Raw genomic sequence first — 15,716 nt, 5'->3', positions numbered from 1 at the left:
TTTCGATAGCCCGTTTGATTCCGGGGTGATGGAGTTGTGATCAGTGTAACCGGACTCGGAACATGCCCCAAATGGATCAGTTTCTTCTTCCTGAGTGTGTGAGAATCACCACCGACGAAGGCAGAATCCCGAAACGTGTTTGTCTGGCGTTGTTTTTCCTTCACTTGTGGAAAGAGCTATCCTGTAGGCTGCAGTCTGGAGTCCTGGTACGACAGCGTTTACGGTGAGTGGTGTGCGCCTATGGGGCTGCAGTTGCCCGCCTTAGCAGTTTCACAAGCCCCAAGTGAGCAGGCGTCTTCTGGTCCCTGACCACATACAAGTTTGGTTGTTCATAAATGACCCTCCTCTACACTTTAGGGACGCCTCGGTACTGTCCCTGGACCGCAAGAAAGAGAGTGGCCAGCTCGCTTCCCAGGCTGCAACGCTTGCTTCTTCCTGAGGCGTGACTAGGAGGGGATCCCAAGGTTTCGTAGCGCTGAGTTGTACACCGTTCCATGGAACTGGGACCCTACAGGAGCCCACGCATTGCCGGCGGCCGCAGCACCTGCGGACTTCCCGGACTGCCCGCCGGCCCTCCCGCTGGCGCCGCCCCTGGAGCCCGCCCCGCGGCGAGGCTCCCAGCTCCCGCCCGGGCCTCTCCCGCGCTTCACGCCAGCCTCCCGCAGGGGCCTGCCTTTTATAGGCGCCGCAGCCAATGAGCGCGCGCCTTTCCTTCTTCTCGCGCGACCGGCCAATCGCCGCGCCCCTGGTGCAGTCTTCGTCTCCTCGGCCGCTCTCGGCTGTTTTCGCTGTTGCTGCCTTTGCCAGAGCCGGCCGCTCGCAGCCACAGCCTCTGCTTTTTTTTTTTTTTTTTTTTTTTTCCGGGTTCGGAGCCGTTCCGGATGCTGTAGGCTGCCGGATGTCTGCTCTCCGGATCACTGAGGCGTTTCTGTACATGGATTACCTGGTAGGTGCGGGGCCGGGGCGGCGTGTCGCCGCTCAGGTGTCGACGCGCCCGGTGGCCCTCGGGCTGCACACCCAGCCTCGTTGCTTTCTTTCTTTGGCGCGGGCTGCCGGGGGCTGCTTTCTCCCGCAGCCCGCGGAGAAGAAGCTGCGCCCGGGACGCCGCGCGGCGGCCGGCGGGTCGCGGGGCGGCAGCGCTGCGGGGAGGGGGGCTGGCAGGTAAAGGTTCGGCCGGGGCCCCCCGGGCAGCGGGCGGGGGGCTCGCTGGGGCTGCGCGGAGATGGGCCCGCGGCGGAGGGCTGAGTGCCCGCGGCCGGTGCCCCCGCGTCCCCACCGCGTCCCCCGCGGAGCACTTTCTTTCCGGGGAAGTAGGAGTTTGCGGCTCTTCCTGCAGGAGAACTCCAGGTACTATTAAAGAGCCATAACCAGAATGGCTCGCTAAGTGCCTGGCAGCCCCGGTCATTTGCTGGTTATTAGATCTCTAAAGCTATGACCTCGGTCGCGGCAGGGTTTTAAAAGCACATTACCATAAAGGAGACGGGACTAAACTGCCTCGCCACCTGACCAGAACAGGACCGGGCTGGCTTTGCCCCGACGATCGGATCGGTTCAGGTCTCGGCTGCACGCGTGCATTTTCACCGGGTGCATGCATTTGGGTCCCTGCTGGGCTCCTAGGCCAGGCTGGTATCGAGAAGTTCAGGTGGGGAAAGTGACAGCACGGAGCTGGGGGTGGGGGGACGCAGTTGTGCAGGAAGGACTTGTGAATGTTTTCATGGAATTATGCAAGCACTTTAATTTTGTTCCAAAAATTATAGTATGACCCGAGCTGCGAGCTTGTGGTCAAGAGAATCCTTATTGACAGTCGCTGTGCCAGCGCCGAAACAATTACTATGTTTACTGTGTCCGCCGGAACCGCTATTGCTATACAAAGTTGAAGTGGAGAGTTGAAAACCCGACAGCCCGCCCCCCCACCCCCTTCATTACTTTGGACATATGCTCTCATGTTTTCAACTGCAGATGGTCCTGGCAGAGGTTTCCAGTGCCTTCTAGGAATTACATTTAAGGCTGTACTAAGAAAGATTGCTCATTAAAAAATGCTGGACAGTGACTGATTTTGTAGTGTTATAAGTGACTTGGGGCTTTCCATTAGTTTTACCGTTTCCCATCAGTGTTTAGGACGTGATGATCTCGTAGGGGAGGATGGTCATGGCAGCAAAAGCTTGACCTTGTGAATGGAGCACTGGGCCCGAGTAACACAAGTGCTGGGTTCAGGTTCTGTTTTGCTGTTATTTTGCTGACGGCAGTAACTTCCTCTCTGTTTATGCTAGAGGACAGGTATCCACCCACTACCATTAAGGGTTATTATCTGATCTAAAACAGGTTTTTAAGATACAGGTTAAGAGAGATCCCTAATGGAATGGAAAGATTATTTTTGAAATTAACTGGTTCCTTTGTTATTATTAGGTCTTGCAAAATACAGTACTATGGTTTGGTCTAGCAGTCTATCCAGATTAAAGCAAAAGTTGGGGATAACTGCCGAGTAGGCAAGGGCAACATAACCTATACTATTGAAAGCCAGCTTTTGAGACTTAGTTCCTAAAAATGGTGATCATTTAGTTTTGATCACTTTATTATTTTCTTTTTGCCCAAGATGTGTTTTAAGTGATCAATTGCATCAAAGGGATCTACCCAAAGCATTTTGTGAAAATAGTTTTGTAAATACTGGTTTATATCTCAGATTGATCTTTAGTTAAGCGTGATCTAATTGTGAGTGGATGAATGCTTATGGGCCCTGGTTCATTCTAAAAGTAGATTCATTTCTTTGCCATAACTATCAGTTTGGCTTCACAATACTGGGCCCCAAACTTGATGACAGCCCCTCATGTTTTACCTGCCCCTCACACCGGTTTCATGTTTTTTGGTTTTAATCATTATTTTATCAACACTAACTTTAACACATAACAAGTGCAGGGTATAGTCCCATAAAATTTTTTTTAGCAAAGCATTGGTGTGGTTAGTGCCACTGGAGTTGTTGATTCTGCCTCCTAGAGACTCCAGGGGTGGCACCCTGATGGCATGGTGGATCTGTGTGCTGGGCTGCCAACCACAAGGTCAGATGTATGAACTTACCAGCCACTCCAGAAAGATGAGGCAGCTGCTCTCATAAACATCTACAACCTCAGAAACCCAAAGGGGCATCTCTCCTTTGGCCTGGAGGGTCACTGACTCCAGCTTGATGCGGCGGAAACCCTGATGGCAGTGCCTGAGTTCGTTCCAACACCTGGCCTGCTCCTTTTGCCCGGTACCACTATCCTCACAATCATTGTTCTGTGTGAGCCCACTCTTGCAGCAAGTGTGTCATCATCTCCTTGAAGGTCTTTGGCTGACCTGCTGTGCCAAGCATGATGTGTCTCTCCAGATAACTAACATTCTGACTCCTTCTTCCAAAACAGATCGTCCTGTTCTGACACTCTCTGGTACATTCAATAACCTTCACCAATACGGTGCTTCAAAGACATCAAGTCTTCTTCCATGGACCATTGCGTGGGCAATTATTAGTGGTGAAGGAAACAGTCTGAAAGGAAATGGTCTTTTGAGTGTGCAAGGTAATCCCTATCAAAGAGGTTAAGACAATCCTTAGACCTTAAGTCCAGTTTTACTAAAACTGGACTGAAAAGCAACAAATGTGCAAAGGCACCCCCTCCTGAGGTGATCTTTTTGTATTTATGTCTTGTCCAAGGACTGTCGGAGAAATCGGCATCCCACAGTCCCGACCTTTCTTCTTTCACATTGGCTTCCTTATGCATCATCTTGATATATTAATAAAAAATAGTTTCTGAAAAATAAAAATTTCGTTGACAGTATCTGGGATCCTACTTGAAAAGCAAGTCAACTCCCAACTTCGTTTACTTGGGACTCCTGTTCATTCAAAGTGCGACTCTTCAGTTTTTGCTGAGCTGGGGAGGAGAGCAAGTGATCCATCTGTACCCTTCAACGAAGAAAAATCCCTAAAGGAAGAAAAAAGCGTATCTGTCCTCGGTGCTTTCTTTTTTCCCTTTACATTGATTTTAAGACTTCATTGTTGATGTTGAGAGCTGGAAGAGGGACTCGTGTCTGTTTTGTTTGTCCATTGTTCTTTGGACTGGATGTCATCGCTTGAATCTTTTCATATGGAGGATACTAGAAAGGGAGAGAGGTGTATTTTCAACAGCTTTTAATGGGATCGGCCTATTAAGACAGAGGAAGAATCTCTGTCTTAGACATTGCTGGTGATGCCTTAGCTTAAGTGACTAAATGATGTATTGTGAAGAAGAGGTAACAGAGAAGGTGGGGATGGTGCCTTCGTGCTTGAGACAGGGTTTTTTTCATTGCCTTTCTACTACCTGAAAGGTTGGTGGTTCAAGTCTACCCCTAGGCACTGAGGGAGAAAGGCCTGGTGATCTCCTTTTAAGACTCCAGCCACGGGCACTTGGGAGCAGAGTCCCACTCTGGAAGACTGGGGGTGGGGGTGGCTTGAGTCGAAATGGGCTATAAAATAACTTAAAAATTAATTTAATTCCAGGGTATCTGTGATAATTGGGCTAATCTAAAGTGTGTATGTGTCACCTAGTACCTGGCATGGTGCTGGCTGGCATGCAGTAGAGCCCAGCCTTACTTGTTAAAGTGAATGAATATGATATAGGCAGTTGTACTTTTTTCTTAGCAGTTTCTCCACTGAGCCAAGATAAAATCTGTTTGGCTTCGGTGTTTGGTTCTGAGAAATGCAGAATGTATCCTTTATTCTTAACTTCAAGATGATCAGAACATGATTCTTTTTTTCCCAGGCCTGTCTGGGTGGCAATATAAATAACAAAATTTATTTTTGCCAGTTGATGAGGGAATCTTCTTAGGAGGCTACCCACCTCACTGCCACTTTTTATTTCATGGTGGGTTTTAAAGGCCATGTTTATACTGGTCGAGACAGTGGGAGTGTCTTGCTATAGGTAAGGTATTGCTGCTGTTCCGCCGACAGGCACCTGGCTCCCTTACTCTGAAGACAGATCAACTAGTAAGACGTCGTCCTGCAGAGCTTGTGGAAGAAGGTGCGAGAAAACAGTCAAGTTATGAAAGAGAAAAACATGTTTTGCCGGGTTTTCTGGGGAGGCTGAACAAGATCAACGTCCAGACTCCTTTCAGTTCAAGAAGTTCAATTTTTTTGCCCCCTTAATGTTCGAATAGATTTATTTGGTACGTCACCTCTTTTCTCCTTCAGCCATCAAAGCAAAACCAAAGTCAAACATAAAAGCACAAAGATGTGTTCTACCCTGTGGAATGCCTATGATTATCAAACAAGGAAACAGAGGGACAGCGATTTATCGCAACTCCTGGCCTTTCAAATCCAGAGTGTTCATGTATTGTGGCGCTGTTGCTGCTGTTCTCCTTCTACATCCGAGGACTGGCTGTGGCGGCTCAGTGGTATCAGGCCACCTTTTAACCTCATCTCGTTATATGGAAAGATTGGAATTTGGTCATTGGGAAGGCAGCCTGGAAATCCTGAGCCCCAGGAGGATTGTTTAATACTTACAAATGAAGTCTTCCTTCTGTTGTTTTCATGAATTCACTCAGCAACTATTTATGGAGCCTTGAAAGTCACTGGGAGTGAGCCCCGGCCCATGATGTTCTCTCTGGCTTCAGGACCGGCAGGAGCCTGGCAGTAAGGGCGACCGCGGCCAGGCAGGGCTGACAGGGCACATGGTGGAGGCTGATGTCCAGCTCTGCTTTCTGGTATATTTCTCGCATAATTTACATGCTACCTTGTTTTATTATTAACTAAAACGTAAAGTTAGACTTGAGAATATGACAACTAAGAATACTTGATATCCAGACAGGAAGGGGAAAGAGTGCTATTCTGTTGGAGGGATTGCAGCCAACGTCACGAACAAAGTGTGTATCAGCTGTTGGATGGAAAACTAATTTGCTCAGGAAACTTATACACACTGCAATTAAAAAAAATCTGAATTCACCTTAGTAGAACATGATTTGGAAGGTAATTCTAATGAGGGGAAATGAGGGGGAAACGGAGTACACTGGAAAGTAAAATAAAAATGTAAACTCAATTAGCCTTGGATGCTGATGTGTTATTTAAGGGTGACAGCTTTTGTGTATTGTGTTTGGGATCGCTGAAGCCTGAGTTTTAGGTGTTTTCGCCTGCCTTGTATTGACCAGGAATTGCTGGGATTAATAAACATCGCTGAAGGTTTGAGTCTACACAGAGGTGCCTTGGCAAAAAGGCCTGGGGACCCACTTCTGAGGAGCCCCATGGTGTAATGGTTTAGGTGTTGGACCGCTAACTGCAAGGTCTACAGTTTGAAACCACCAGACACACGCCTCAGGAGAGAGAAGAGACGAGGCTTTCTACTCCCGGGAAGAGTTGCCGTCTCGGAAACCCGCAGGGACTGTTGTACCCTGTGTTATAGGATTGTGTGAGTTGGAAATAATTGCACAGTCAGTTGGCTTGTTTTGAATCCACTTCTGAGAAAGCAGTTTTTGAAAGTCCCGTGGAACATGCTACTTTTGTGACTCCGACCCAGACAGGTTGCCTGGAACACTGGGGAACTTGGCCCAGTTTCTTGGCCATAGCTGTACGTGTCATAAGATGTGTGTCTCCCTGGGGAAGATCTGGAAAGCAGGGGGATGCATCAGCACAAATCCATCGCCATTTTCAGGATACGAACCAACAACACAAACTCCTCATCTGCCTCAAGTAGTTGTTTTGTTGATAGCTGCTCTTGAGTTGGCTCCAGCTCAAGGGAACCGTATGTGTAACAGGAAAACATTGCCAGTCCTGGGCCGTCTCATGGTTGTTGACATATTTGAGTACATTGTTGTGACTGTTGTGTCAGTCCTTCTCATTGAAGGTTTCTCTTGCTTTGGTAAATGAGCCCATTCAGAGGAGTGGAGCTACACTGGTGATTTCATGTGATGTTCAGTTAAGGGCTCAAGTGGAAAGCAGTTTTGAGAATGATGATGGCAACAGATGTACAGATGTGCTTGACATAATGGATGTATGTATGTATGTGGTAAGCGTTGTACGAGCCCCCAATAAAATGATTTTTAAAAAATTGGGCTGCTTTTAACCCGGAATGACGATGAACATCACAATCTGTGTTTGTTTGATGTGACTGACCACACAGTAAGGATATAGGTCAAACATTTTAAATTCTGAACTGGATGAAGCAGAGAGTCAACTTAAGTATCCTTTCATTAATAAGCTCCAAGATTAAAAAAAAATAACACGGACAGAATAAACAGGGCTCTGTACCCTAGTGGTATTAGTTACATGCTGGCTACTAATTGCAAGGTCAATAGTTTGAAACCACCAGCCACTCTGCAGGGGAAAGCCAGAGCTTTCTACTCCCACAAAGAGTTACAGTCTCAGAAACCCACAAGGGCGGTTCTCCCCTGTCCTGTAGGGTCGCCGTGAGTTGTCATTGACTCAATGGCAGTGAGTTTTTTTTTTTTTTTTCCTAACCGTCTCGCGTTCACATCACAAAAACGTTTTTAAGAAAAGCCATACCAGTAAGCGGGAGCCTTTCTGGGAAAGTCTGTCCTCTGGTCTCCTGCCTTACCTTCTAGGGTTCCAGTTCTGCTGTATGAGAGCCTTTGTCCAGACCACACCACCTTATAATTAGGAGAGTAAATCTGCTAACATTTATTGAGCATTTACTGGGTGGCAGACAATGTCAGCACTTCACACGTGTAATGGCATTTGCAGCTGAGGCTTAGAGAGGTTGTACAGGTCCGTGAAGATAACAAGGAACAGAGCTAGGATTGTGGCCCCAGAGCCCTCCCTCCTCTTTACTGCCCCCCATCCCCCAAAGGAGAACCCACTCTCTTTTATGCTGGGGCACAGGTTCAGGCAGCCCAGTGCTAAAGGTGTTGGAATGTAGTTGCACTTTTAGCTGTGTATTTCATGTGAATACTATGCTTTGCCTCAAGTAAACAGGTGCAGAGAATTGCTCTTGACCCCCAGGGTCGTGAACAGGCTGACGGATGCCTATGCCCTCAAAGACTTGGCTTCTGCCACTTAAGGAGGCAGCTGGGCAGAAAGGGAACTGGGCCTTCCATCCCACGATGTCCCACTCTGGTCACTGAGGCAATAAACTTCAGTATTGAAATCTGCTCAGTGACCACAAATGGGTTCCCAGGCCCTTTGTGACATTTTGAGGGCACGTTCCCGCCTGCTACATGCTCCAGTGACACTGTCATCCGTTTGTCTTAAGTCCGTTTTGTGCCTTTTCCAGGTGCTGCCTGGGAAGTGAGACTGTCCCCAGCAAACACCAGCCCCCTAGCAGCCCTTTGCTTTAGGACTTCAGTTGGGCGAAGTCCCTCAGTGACTTTTACTATGAGGGGTTGCTTGACTGGAGGGAGGGTAAGATTTTGGGGGGCAGGGTCGATAACATGAAGCTAGGGTTTCCCCTGGTACTTACCACAAGTGGAATTATCCTATGGATTTCCTGTTTGTGTGTGTGCGTTTTCAGTCTTGCAGCCCGCAGCCTCCAATAGTTGTTACACCGAGGGTCTCTCTCCGGTCTCTCCACCAAGGTTTGGATAACTCTGAGGAATCCCCTTCTGCTTGGCTTGCACCTCTGAGTGTCTGCAGAGCTTCTGGGCACCTTTGCTGCTAGCATGCTGGCTTACAACCTTTGCAGTCACTCGGGGTTACACACTGACAGTGACCCCACACTTGGCTTGCTTAGCGCTCCGCTATGACCATCTTTAAAGGAATAACTTTTGAACAAGACACTCTGCATTTTCGTTTTGTACTGGGCTCCGAAGATTTACGTAGTTGGCCCATGGTCTGGTCTTAAAGCCCTGGAGATGTCCCCTAACGACTCCAGGACAGTGCCTGTCACTGTGTGTACAATCTTTGCTAGCCCAGGATCCCTGAGGATGTCCATCACTTGCTCATCCCCGTCATTTAATATAAACCAAAACCCAAAGCTAAACTCACTGCCATCAGTCGATGCCAACCGCCCGTGTGGGTGTCTGAGACTGTAGCTCTTCACTGGAGTGCAAAGCCTCATCTTTCTCCTGAGGAGCGGTTGGTGGTTCTGGACTGCTACCAGCACTCCTAACATTTAGTATGGTGCCTGGTGAGTCGGGGACACCTGCAGCACCTGATTGAATCCTTCATTTATCACTGGCTTACAGCCGAAGAGGAGGCTGGGCTGGGATCCTGAGACCCTCAGAGGGTCAGGGTCTGGTGTGCCTCCAGGAAGACCGTCCCAGGGCCTGGGGTACAGCTCCTGCTCCTGACTCTGTACTTTGGGCTCAGAGTTGGTATGTGTAGTGTACTCTTACTGGTTACCCACATTCTCTTTCACTGGCTTGCATGCACGCAGCCAAAGACACCTTCATGACTTTGGTAGTAACCAGACATCGGAGGAGTCGGGCTTGCAGGACACCCTCGTTTATCTGGACCTTTTGTCCCTAGGTCTGCTGGGAACGAGTCTGACCTCTGGACTATTTCTCCCTACGTTGAGGACTTATGTCCTTGGAACTGTTTCCCTGTGGGCTCCCTCCCTCACTCTTTCTTTTTAAGGGGGACAGCTTAAAAGCTGGAGCCACCCCAGTACTATGGGTTATAGCAAATAAGGACTGGACCTGTGTCTACTCTATATAGACCCAGACTCAGAATCTGCAACAAAATTAAGGTGCTGTCAGAGTTTTCTGCGTAATTATTAAAAGCTTCAGAAGAACAGAAAATATTACAGACTTCTCTCCCCCTACCAGACATGAGACGACAGTTGTCAACTTTATGCCATTTTATCTTCAAAATTCTCGGGCTCTTTTGTAAAAGTCACGGAATGTTGAGGATGCAGCTAAAGCTTCCCATTGTCCGCTGGCCTCCCCTTCCCGTTGCTCAGCTAACCCAGGGCCGGGGGATGGTTCCGTGCTCGCTTTTGCCCTTTATTGTGCGTGCACAAATAGCATATAGTATTGTCTTGTGTGTGCTACAAATTCTGTGCACACGGTAACATATTACACTTCTCTTTTTGAAACTTGACTCCCCCCCACCCCCTGCTTTGAGTTGCATGCTGCTTGCGTGTAGATCACTGGGTGTGCTGTTTCTATCTTTAGCTCGGATATTACCAATTCAGGCTTTATACGTGGAGACGTTACTTTGTACTCTGTGGAGAGCTGATGAAAACAGAGACGGACTCTGTGTCTCTGTGTGTGTAAGAGAGAGGGAGAGAGAGATCACTTGCTTTTTGTGTCACACGTAAATCATATGAATTATTTGATAGAATTTTATTATGTTTATCGTTGTTATGATTTTATCAATGTATCCTTTCTAGGGTAGAGCAGTCATTTTTTAATCATACGAATGTAATCATATTAATTAATTACTCATGTGCACTGGCTCTATGTATTCTTGGACTGAGATGATTTTGATAGCCTGCTTATTAAGAAAGTAAAAGCTTAATGAAAGAAATGTGGAAAGTCCAGCAAAGCACAGTGGAAGAAGAGGCAGTGCGGATGGTGGTTAACATGCTCGGCTGGAGGTTGAAGTCTGCCTAGAGGTGCCTCGGGAGCAAGGCCTGGAGATCTATATCCATAAGCCCTTGAGAAGCCAGTGGAGCAGTCTCCCAGACACATGCGGAGTTGTCAGAATGTATAGGCAACTGGTTTCCTTGGTTTGGTCATCTAGCTATTGAACACACGCTGTGCTGTGGCCCTGACCTCATAGTATAAAGATAAGGCTTTCTAGCCTGCTTGGATTCACTTAGCATTTTACCCAGCTCTTTTGTACACTGTCCTGTTAAAACAATCTACTTAGCCAGTGACCCTTTTGATGAATATTTTAAGTTTGTTCCAAGTTTGACGGTCATAAATAATCTGCAACGCACATTTGCCATTGGTACTTTTGCATTTTTTAAGACAAACTGTTCCCCAGTGTGAAGAGCAGTGGTTGTGTGGGTGGTCGTGGGCACTGCTCTGGTCTGTTAATGAGGCTTGTCACAGAAAGGAGCTGCAGTGCTAGCTGAGTTTGGGCAGCACACTGATTGCTCAGGTCATCGGCAATTTGAATTCGCCAGCTACTGTGTGGGAGCGAGATACGACTTTCTGCTCCTGTTAAGATTTACCACCGCACCAACACGCCAGGCAGTGCTGCTCTGCCCCTACGGCCCCGGTGAATCAGAATCGACTGATGGGGAGTAGTGAGTTTGCTTCTTTGTTTCTTGTGGTTAATGTGCCTGGTGCAGCTATAGACAGGCGATTATTTACACACAGGGTTTCTAAACATTTGGGTTATTCGTGCTTTCAAATAAAGTTCTAGAAGTAGATTTGCTAAGGTACACTAGCATTGTAAAGCTCTTGATATTGATTGAGTTAATATTTGTAATGCATGTAGAACAGCACCTGGGCATAATCAATCCCTGCTTTTTAAATCAAGGTTATGTAATAGTGAGATGTAACAGTGATAGTGTTGATAATTAATGTTTGAGAATTTACTCTGTGCCAGATTCCACAGGAAGTGCTTACTATGCGTTCACTGTTTAGTCCTTTCAGCAACCCTCTGTGAGGTAGGGGTTATTATTCTTGTTTTATGGTGGAAGAAACTCAGCTTGGTGAGTCAGCCTCAGCTCGATGGCGGTGACAATCAGATCAGAGAGACTGGTGTAATCATAGCTGCTTTGGTTTTTAGAAGGCCTGTGACATTTATATAGTCGTAATCTGTACCTGATTGCGAGAGAGAAGAAAAAATAAATGACTTTGAAGCATTGATTTGAGTCCCAGGTGTTCTATTATTGGTGAGACCTGACAAAAAATTCACTTGCACAAAGACAGTTCTCATTCATAGGGAGCCTATAAGGCAGAGTAGAACTGCCTCCGTGGGACCCCAAGACTAAATCCTTAAGGAAATAGAAGGCCTCATCTTTCACAGAGTGGCTGGTGGTTTTGAACTGCTGACTTTGTAGTTAGCAGCCCAACGGTAACCCAGTATTCCACCAGGGCTCTGATTGTATGAAGTGTTTCCCATATCTCAGTCCATAGCAAAATAGAAAAATGAGGATGTCATAAAAGGTTAAAAAAAGTTACATGCAGATTGAAAAGTTTAGAATTATTCCCAACTTTTTGTGAATCTTGACACATCTTTCTATTCTGAAATGGCAGTGTATGGTAAGGTCTCTCTTAAAATGTCATTATTGGGCAGAGTGAAAAACATGGGAATCCTGAGCCAATCCTGAGCTTTCTACGCCATTAAAGATTTACAGTCTCAGAAACGCATCAGAGCAGGTCTGCCGTGCCCTGTTATAGGGTCACTGTGAGTTGACATCCAGTGTGATGGCAGTGAGTTTGTTTTATTGGTGCGATGAATTCATTAACATTGCACTTGTTTCTAAAGCCCCAATATAAGGAAACTGGTTGAAGGCAAATGTCCCCTGACCTATAATCTCCTCATTTGCAAAGTCAGATGGCAAATGAGGCCACTTTGAAGACTTTGCAAGACTATAATTCTTTATGGGAGTGGAAAGCCTCATTTTTAACCTGTGGAGCTCTTGGTGGTTTCGAACTATTGACCTGTGCCACTAGGGCCCCTCACAGACCTATGTGAGAAAATGAACACCAGCCATCCTCTGCTTGTAATTTCACGAGGGACCCTGAGCTCTAGCAGCAACGTACCCTAGAGTCCTCCCAGGTCCCTGAGCACACCAATGCACTGTGTAGTTGTTATAGGCTGCTGTCGGGAGACAGAGTGCCAACAGGAGTATGTAGCCAGAACAAACCCCCACGCCTTGCAATATAAGACTATGCTGTCCTTGTTCCGTGCTGTCCTTCCGACCCATAGCCACTGTTGCACAGAACCAGAGGAGACACTGCTCAGTCCTGGGCCATCCTCACACTTGTTCAGGTGCGTGAGCCCATGGCTGCAGCGCCTTGGTTAATCCATTTTGCTGACGGCCCTCCTCACACAATGCTGTCGTGCAATGAGAAAGAACCACTGATTTTTCAAACAAAATGGACGAACCTTAGAAGGATGTGAAATGAAGCAAACAAGACACATGAGCCCTGGATTTACGTCAGGAGTGACCTTGGCCTGAGCACCTTCAGAGGGCCGGTGCAGACAGAGGAAGATAGGCGCTGAGGGAATGACCGTGTTGTAGTGAGTCCTTTCAAAAAGGTTCTCTTTGGAGAAGAACGATGGGGCTGAGACTGGAGGGAGGGCATGTTGAGTAGATGGGTATTTATTTTTAGGGGGGGAGGGAGGTGGTAGACTTGAGATGGTATTAATGCTGATGAAATAGAATGTTAGGCCTCTTTTCAGTGAGCGTCTGAATTACTGATAGGGCTTGGGCTTGGGCAGAGGAGGAGGGAAGCAGCTGCAGCAATGAACGAGGAGGAGAGATGATCAGGGAAGTGCCGATGTTGTGGTCCATCACCTACTGACCAATCTGGGGACTTGCCCGATAGGGTTCTCTTTTCTTCTTTGTAACTGTCTGGGATGCAGGTTGAGAAGGAGGACAATTAAATTGCTAAGAGTTAGGATTTTTCCAGGTGGATTGACGAATAAGGTAAAGAGGTGTAGGGAACTGACAAGATAATGTTTGATGCGATACATCATGGGATATAAATTAATGGAAAGAAGGAAGTGAAACCAGAAAAGAGATGAATTGAACGGGTAGTTTTGAAGTTGAACAATAGATGTTATTATTCTTTTTAAATTTTTAAAAACATTTTATTGGGGCTTTAACAGCTCTTGTAACAATCCATATATCCATTGTATCAAGCACATTTGCATAGATGTTGCCGTCATTATTTTCTAGACATTTATTTTCTATTGAGCCCTTGATGTCAAGTCATCTTCCCCCCCTTTCCTCCCCCCACCCTCGTGGTCCCTTGATAAATTATTATTATTTTCGTTTCCTTATTTTTTAAGATCATTTTGTTGGTGGCTATTCCAACTCTTGTTACAATTCATACATCAATTGTATCCAACATATTTGTACATATATTGTCATTGTTCTTTTCTAGACATTTACTTTCTTTTGAGCCCTTGGGATCAGCTCCCCGCCCCACCCCACCCCCTTTTTTTAACAGATTTTATTTTGAGTAAGTACTGAGAAAACTGGAGGGACAGGAGGTTCAATGTGGCTCAACAATCAGATGTCAGGATTTAGGATAGCAGAACTATAGATGGAGCCGGTCACCAAGGTGAAGACTCAACTTTGTGGCATTCAGTCGGTGCATAAAAGATGGCCGCGAAGGTCAGGACCAGTGAAACAGGGATGAGGTAATACAGCCATGATGTGCGTTGGGCTCACGAAGGGGAAGTTATCAGGATGATGGGAGGACTTGGGCTGGAGCACAAGGCCGAGCCACATGTGAAAAACCCTCAGTGGGTGAGGGCCGGGTTGTTAGATGTCATTAACAAAGGGGTTTAGAGGACACGAGAAATAGCTTGCATCATGAGTCTTGAAATGAGCAGGACATCTTAAACTATAGGTGGAGCAGAAGGGTCCTGCAGGTTCTGAGGGGGACTTAGAATGACTTAATTGGGCCACAAGGTAGAGCCTAGGTTCCCATACTTAATTGACCTACTGCCCACTTTTCAGCAAAAGCAAAACAAACGAATTACCGAGCACCCCCACCCCAGCAGTGAGGGCTTTTGTCCTCTGGCTCACATTCATAATCCAGGATCACTTGTGAGTTATCTTTTTGCAGCGCCCCCTAGATGGTTCCAGAAGCTCCCTGCCCTAATTATTATTAATTGGTAGTTAATACGTGTATCATTCCATAGTTCAATCACATCAAACAGAATTGTATAGTCGCTGCTACAATCAGTTTCCAAACCTTTTTCTGCTGGACTACTTGCCATTGCCTCTTTTTTGCCACTCCCACCCGCACCCCACCTTTTACCACTCCCACCCGCACCCCACCTTTTACCACTCCTACCCGCACCCCACCTTTTACCACTCCCACCCGCACCCCACCTTTTACCACCCGCACCCCACCTTTTACCACTCCCACCAGCACCCCACCTTTTACCACTCCCACCTACACCCCACCACTGAAACTTCCGCCCTTGTTCTACTTGCTGTCCTGAGAGGTTCATCAATCCTGGGTTTTATATACCCCAAAACACAGAAAAACAGACCAATGTCAAGAGGGTGACTGCCGATGACCTAACACCTCTGAGATGCACCCTAATAAGAACAAAACCCAAGCCAAACCAAACATACAGAAAATGTTGGAAACCAGATCAGGCCCAGCCTGCATCAGAGGGGAGACCCCTTGTCCTTTTACCCACTCTGGGAAACACTGAGGCAGAAAGCGCATTGCCCAGACCTTTGGCAGATGTGAGGACGTTTGTTTAATGGTTAAGAATGCCGTAAGCTGTGGGCCTGGCTCCACCACTCTGTTTAACTTTGGGTAAATTACTTTCTGACAACTTTTCAATTCTTCATTTTCCTCATCTGCTGTGAGGATTGTCTGATGTACCACACACACTCTTAGAACAGTGGCGGGCACACCCTCCCCACCCCTCCTTCTTACCCTCAGCGTCGCAGAATCACGGCATCCCTTCTACGGGCAGCGTCTGCTCAGAGCCTTCCCCGGTAATCCTCACGACAGCCCGCTGAAACAGACCAGTGCTTCGCAACCTTCCTATTGCCGCCGCCCTTTCGTACATCTCCTCGTGTTGTGGTGACCCCCCAGCCACAAAATGATTTCATTGCTACTTCATCACTGTCATTTTGCTACTGTGATGTGTTGGGTGACCCCTG

At 47.1% G+C, this 15,716-nt stretch overlaps 1 protein-coding gene across 3 annotated transcripts in view; it reads left to right on the top strand.

Moving 5' to 3' along the window:
* The first annotated feature begins 804 nt into the window (after window positions 1-804).
* The window catches only part of ARL15 (ARF like GTPase 15), a 495,300-nt gene continuing 480,388 nt past the window's right edge, over window positions 805-15,716 (top strand). The window contains exon 1 of one of the 3 annotated variants that reach the window (XM_075541033.1): window positions 805-946. In XM_075541033.1, coding sequence (XP_075397148.1) covers window positions 899-946 — 48 coding nt within the window. In that variant the 5' untranslated portion in view covers window positions 805-898. The remainder of the gene's footprint in view (window positions 947-15,716) is intronic. The other 2 variants (XM_075541034.1, XM_075541032.1) reach the window with 2 other exon arrangements.

The sequence above is a fragment of the Tenrec ecaudatus genome, chromosome 2 (assembly GCF_050624435.1).
Source record: "Tenrec ecaudatus isolate mTenEca1 chromosome 2, mTenEca1.hap1, whole genome shotgun sequence".
NCBI classification, from domain to species: domain Eukaryota; kingdom Metazoa; phylum Chordata; class Mammalia; order Afrosoricida; family Tenrecidae; genus Tenrec; species Tenrec ecaudatus.
This window is presented reverse-complemented; position numbering and strand designations above follow the sequence as displayed.